Source organism: Ursus maritimus, unplaced genomic scaffold (assembly GCF_017311325.1).
Source record: "Ursus maritimus isolate PB19 unplaced genomic scaffold, ASM1731132v1 scaffold_27, whole genome shotgun sequence".
NCBI lineage: Eukaryota > Metazoa > Chordata > Mammalia > Carnivora > Ursidae > Ursus > Ursus maritimus.
Genome location: NW_024425230.1, coordinates 21,852,528 through 21,858,700, shown reverse-complemented (window position 1 = coordinate 21,858,700; position 6,173 = coordinate 21,852,528). Strand labels below are relative to the sequence as shown.

The 6,173-nt window shown below is 42.1% G+C and overlaps 1 protein-coding gene across 1 annotated transcript in view; it reads left to right on the top strand.

Annotated features, from left to right (window-relative positions):
- The window catches only part of ZNF774 (zinc finger protein 774), an 8,123-nt gene extending 2,403 nt beyond the window's left edge, over positions 1 to 5,720 (top strand). Inside the window, exons 2-4 of the mRNA XM_008687798.2 lie at positions 99 to 221; positions 2,323 to 2,429; positions 3,416 to 5,720. Of these exons, the coding sequence (XP_008686020.1) occupies positions 115 to 221; positions 2,323 to 2,429; positions 3,416 to 4,656 (1,455 nt within the window). The 5' untranslated portion in view covers positions 99 to 114 and the 3' untranslated portion in view covers positions 4,657 to 5,720. The remainder of the gene's footprint in view (positions 1 to 98; positions 222 to 2,322; positions 2,430 to 3,415) is intronic.
- The last annotated feature ends 453 nt before the right edge of the window (positions 5,721 to 6,173 follow it).

Below are 6,173 nucleotides of genomic sequence, written 5' to 3'. Positions count from 1 at the left end.
AGGGTATACTGGTGGCCGCTGGGGCTGTCTTTTGGTTTTGAGACAATGGTTAGAATGTCCAGAGAGCTTTTGACGCATACTGGGGTCTCTTGCTTTAGGAACTGATGACTCTTAATGATGTGGCTGGGGACTTCAGGGAAGAGTGGGTTACCTGGACACCGCCTAGAGAATCCTCTTCAGGGATACCACCCAACACAGTTAGAAGAATGGGCTCTCAAAGGGTAAGGCTGCTACTCTCCTTTAGATTTCAGACTTAGATATTGTGAGAGGGTCCAGGTCTGAGCAGTCTCAAGGGACGTTGGTCTCTTAGACCTCCAGCTCTTTGTGAGAGTATTTGTTGCCTCCCTGGCAGAAAAAGAATAACTTCCACTTTTTTTTTTTAAATGACTTTCATTTTTATGGCACTTTATGGCTCACAGATATCTTTGATATTTATTGTCTTGTTAATATCTCACCATAACCCTTTGATGTGGGTATTATCACCCCCCGCTTTCAGGTTAGGACCCTGAGACTCAAAGTTAAATGGCAGAGGTGAGAGTCCAACCCAGGTCTTTGTGGCAAAGGGGGAGCTGCGTTTTTTCCTGTCACTTCAAAAACAGACAAAACAAACCTCTAGTGCTCTTTCTGAAATGCAATGGCTTCCCCTTCTCCTTGCTTTACTTCATAGGTAATATACGCCCCTTGAAGCAAAAGAGAGACAAAATGAAAACCGAAGACTGAAGAGTTACTGTCCTTCTAGCCATTGTTTTGAGCATATATGTAATTAACAAAAACAAAAGAAAAAAATTGGGATCCTACTTGTATGTTTGATTGTGCATCTTACTTTTTTACACATTGTATTGTGACTATATTTTGACAATAAATAGTTTTCTATACATTGCTTAAAATAACCACTTAGAAATTTATTGAATGGAATATAACAATTTACATTTGATTGAACCATATATGTGACCATTTTTAAATCACTTTTTAACTTATACAATGGCAATTTCATATGGCTTAATCAAATATGATTATTCCTTTGTCATGGGACATTTAGGTCATTTCCAGATCTTCACCAGTATTGTGATGACCATCTCTTAGCTAACTGTCTTTCTTTTTTAGGTCTTGTTTATTAAAGTATAATTAGTTAGTAATTTGCTATCTTTTGCACAACTTTTTTTTAAGTTTTATTTATTTATTTTTGTCCTCTCCACCCCCAACATGGAGCTCAAACTCACAACCCTCAGATCAAGAGTCACATGCTCTTTTGACTGAGCCAACCAGGCATCCCACAACCTTTTTTTTTTTTTTTTAACTTTTTTTCATTTCCTTAGAATTCCCGGAATTAGAATTTCTGGATCAAAGAATAGATACATTTCTAAGGTATTTGATATTTTTGCCAAATGCCTTCCAAAAAGATTGAATTATTTACTCCTGCAAGCACTATATGAAAGTGTCCTTCTCTTTACATTTTACCTATCATGGTAGGTATTATAATTTAAGAGTCTGGGTTAAATAATAGTGACAGCTAATATTTATTGAGGACTTACCACTTAATCCTCACAACAACACTATTTGGTAGGTCTCATCATTATCCCTGGTCTACAGATGAACACCCTGAGACACAGAGTTTAAGTCACTTTCCTGAGGTCACAGCTAGTAAGAGGAAGGGTTAAGATTGAAACTTAGGTGGTTTGTGCTCTTTGCCTCCATACTATATTGCCTAACTGTGTCAGTGTTTTTATTTGATTTCTTTGGTTAATGGTAAGCTTAAAGGTTTTCCGCATATTTATAGGCTGCGTGTGTGCGTGTGTGTGCGTGTGTGTGTGTGTGTGTGTGAATTGCCTATTTATATCCTTTGCTTGTTTTTGTTTTGTTTTTTTTCTTACAAGTGTTTGCCTTTTTCTCATGGCTGTATCTACTGTTGCCCTTCTGGGAAGAGTTTAAAGCTCACCATTATAGTCAACTTCCCCGATTCTTTCTAAGGGTGAGGTCATGGCGGCATTGTTTCTGATAAAATTATCTCTACACGGGTTTAGCCTTGTGCCTTCAGAGATGAATTATTGTGCTCACTCTAGAGTTTCTATCACCCAAGTCTGGTTGTTTTGTTGTTGTTGTTGTTTTAATGGGAGGAAAGGGGATATTTTCTCAGCCTCTTGGGGGAGATCGCCCTGCTTTATCACTCCATCACGGCGGCCCTTTCAATGAGACCAAACACACGTTAGCTTAGCATCTTCCTGGGCTTTCTCCTCTACTTACGGAAGGAGGAGGGCTTGCCTTTTTGGTCAGGCATTGTATGGTTGGTTCAGATTAATATCCTATATTCACCTTCCTGTATAGGATTTCCAGACCAAGTATAATCTCCCAGCTGGAGCAGAAAGAAGAGCCATGGGTGCTACCACTCCAAAATTTTGAGGCAAGGAAGATCCTAAGGGAAAGTCACACGGGTGAGATGTGGATATTATCCAGTGGGAGGAAATCTAGCATTTCAGCCTTGGTTTTCTTTTTTTTTTTTTTTTTAAGATTTTGTTTTTATTTATTTGAAAGAGAGAGAGAGCATGAGAGATGGGGAGGGGCAGCGGGAGAGGGGGAAGCAGACTCCCCAATGAGCAGGGACCCCCCCCCCTTGTAGAGCTCGATCCCAGGACCCTGGGATCATGACCTGAGCCGAAGGCATATGCTTAACCGACTGAGCCACCCAGGCGCCATCAGTCCTTGTTTAGATGAAGAATTTGGAATGCTGCCATAGACTTTTGTTCTATTAGAAGTTTAAATTTGACTTCTTGGGCAACCAGTAATAGACCAAATAAAGTCTTCATTTTCTTTTATTTAAGTAAACTTTATATGCTCAACATGGGGCTCGAACTGATAACCCCAAGATCAAGAGTCACATGCTCTACTGACTGAGCCAGCCAGGTGCCCTTAAAGTCTTCATTCATTTATTTTTGTTTGTTTGTTTGTTTTTAAAGATTTATTTTAGAGAGAGAGAAAGTGTGTGGGAGTGGAGGGAGGGGCAGGGGGGAGGGAGAGAGAGAATCCTCATGTAGACTCCTCGCTAAGTGTGGAGCCCCAAATGTGGCTTGATCCCATCTTTAAAAAAGGGGGGGGGTTAGGAATGTATGTTTTCTATAAGCTTAAGGAACTTCAATACACTTTTCACAGAGTGAGGCACCTGGCTGACTCAATTGGTGGAGCATGTGACTCTTGATCTCTGGGTTGTGAGTTTGAGCCCCACACTGGGTGTAGAGATTACTTAAAATCTTTTTTAAAAATTAAAAAAAAAAAACTTTTCACGAAGTGAAAACTTTACACAAAGTCAAATTAAGTGTAGTCTGTTGCCAAAGTGCTAATCTCAATCTTTCTTACTGCCTTCTGATGTTTTTTCCTGATAAGTGGTTAACTTTGTTCCCTGTTACTTTTGTTAATTTTTCAGACTTTGAGAATCAGGTGACAAAACTCAATCAGGACATTTCAGAAGCAGCAGAACAATGTGGAACATCCTCAGAAAGGGCCAATAAAGATATTTCTCATACTCCTAGATGGGGAGAAAACTGGGAGAGGGACCTTGAATTAGAAGGGCAACGTGGAACCCTACCAGGAGAGGGCCAGCTGGAGCCCCTTCCACAGGAGAAAGATTTAAACAAGCTGCTGGATGGATATGTAGGAAAGAAGCCTGTGTGTGCAGAATGCGGAAAAAGCTTTAACCAGAGCTCCTATCTCATAAGACACCTAAGAACCCATACTGGCGAGAGGCCTTATAAATGCATCGAGTGTGGGAAAGGCTTCAAACAGAGTTCAGACCTTGTCACCCATCGCAGAACACACACAGGAGAGAAACCCTACCAGTGCAGCGGGTGTGAGAAAAAATTCAGCGACAGCTCTACGCTCATCAAACATCAGAGAACCCACACAGGTGAGAGACCCTATGAGTGCCCAGAGTGTGGGAAAACCTTTGGGCGGAAGCCACACCTCATAATGCACCAAAGAACCCACACAGGAGAGAAGCCCTACACGTGTCTCGAGTGCCATAAAAGCTTTAGTCGAAGCTCAAACTTCATCACCCATCAGAGGACCCACACAGGAGTGAAGCCTTATAGGTGTAGTGACTGTGGGGAAAGTTTTAGCCAGAGCTCAGACTTGGTTAAACACCAACGAACCCACACAGGAGAACGGCCCTTTAAGTGTCCAGAGTGTGGGAAGGGCTTTAGAGATAGTTCTCACTTTGTAGCACACATGAGTACTCACTCAGGAGAAAGGCCTTTCAGCTGTCCTTACTGCCACAAAAGTTTCAGTCAGAGCTCACACCTGGTCACGCACCAGAGGACACACACAGGTGAGAGGCCATTTAAGTGTGACAACTGTGGGAAGGGATTTGCCGACAGCTCTGCCCTCATAAAACACCAACGGATCCACACGGGGGAAAGACCCTACAAATGTGGCGAGTGTGGGAAGAGCTTCAACCAGAGCTCCCACTTCATTACCCATCAACGAATCCACTTAGGAGACAGACCCTATCACTGTCCTGAGTGTGGCAAAACTTTCAATCAGCGTTCTCATTTTCTCACACACCAGAGAACACATACAGGAGAAAAACCTTTCCACTGCAGTAGATGTGATAAGAGCTTCCGTCAGAAAGCACATCTCTTATGCCATCAAAATACTCATTTGATCTAGGAAGTGGTTTGTAGTGGTTCTTCTGCCCCTTTCCAGATTTTCATTTCTGTTGTCTCCAGGTGCTCCATTATAGAGAACATGGGCATCAGTGGCTCAAGTTGGGCCCTGGTCTGTCCTCTGTCTTTTCCTATGCTTTAATGGTGAGGATAAACCTATAGGCCACAAATAATGTTTTGAACACAAAAGGCATTCCTTCAGTGTTTTTAACTGACCTTAGGGAAATGTGAGTTTGATGGTTGATGCTTGGTTGCTAAAAGAGGGTGAGATACATGTGCCTACATTATCACTATTAATGATTAATATTTGAGATCTTATAAGCCCTCAGTACGTATAACACCTGGCCCTTAAAAGACCCTCAATACACTTATTAGCCTTAAGACTCAATAAGGAATTCATTAGTGCAGCCCCACAAGCCCAGAACTCGCAAGAAATTAGATTGCAACTAGAGGAGTTGGGGTGTGAACACACAGATTTCATAACACAGAAAACACTCTCCCTAGCCAGTGCTATGCAGACATTAGTCACCAGATGTCTCATTGCCATGACAAGGCAGAATTCTCCTAGAGGATGTTTGTGGTCTTGTGACTTCAAGGCTGAAAGAATTTCAGAAGCTCTTTGTACAGCAGCAAATGAGGTACTCCCACTGGAGGTTTGCTGCCATCCGAGGCATAGAAAATATCCCCCGATGAGCAAGCCAGAGGGAGCTGGAAGAGGACTGTAAAACTATGGAAGCAAAATTGCTGAGACGTTAAATGTTACAGGGATCCTTCTTGGCATTTAGCTGAAGGAAACAACTCCTGTTTTCTAATTGCCTGGGTCACGGGCCCTTTAGTTTTAAGTTAATGCAACTCTGATTTTTTTAGAGTCATTCATTTTATGCACTAGTACATTCCTATATGTAACGGAAATAAATTGAGGGAAGGCAGTGTGTTGGAAAGAACACTGACTTCATTGAGAAGGTGAGGTGTTTGACCACTGGCCCTGACATTTAATTTGGCCAGACTTTACCTTCTCTCAGCCTCTACCTTACCTACCTCACAAGGTTGTTGTGAGGATCTAATGCACATGCGCAGACACACACACACACACACACACACACACACACACAAGCACTTTGTTGTTAAATTATAAAGTAATAATGTCTCTAAAGTTCAGTGTTCTAGTATTGTTGGAAATGTCTTTCCTCCAAGGAACTCTGGCTAATATTTCTCCAGGTATCACCTTTTCTCTCATAATAACAGATTTCTTTCTTTACCTGTTGAAAACCTAAGGCCCGAAATCGCTGAACAACGCAGTTTGGGTCACACGGGGGACAGAAGAGCCAAAATTTGGCTGTCAGTCTTCTCTACAACAGCACAGAACGGATCAGCTCTGAGATTTGCTAGAGTGTCTCTGAGACACTACATGTAGGACTGGACGCCCCATGTTATAGACATCAACCCATTTTGAATTTGGAAATGATGCAGGGATGTAGCCTAAGTTCCAGGGAGCTTACAGGATCCTGTGCTGGGGAGTGG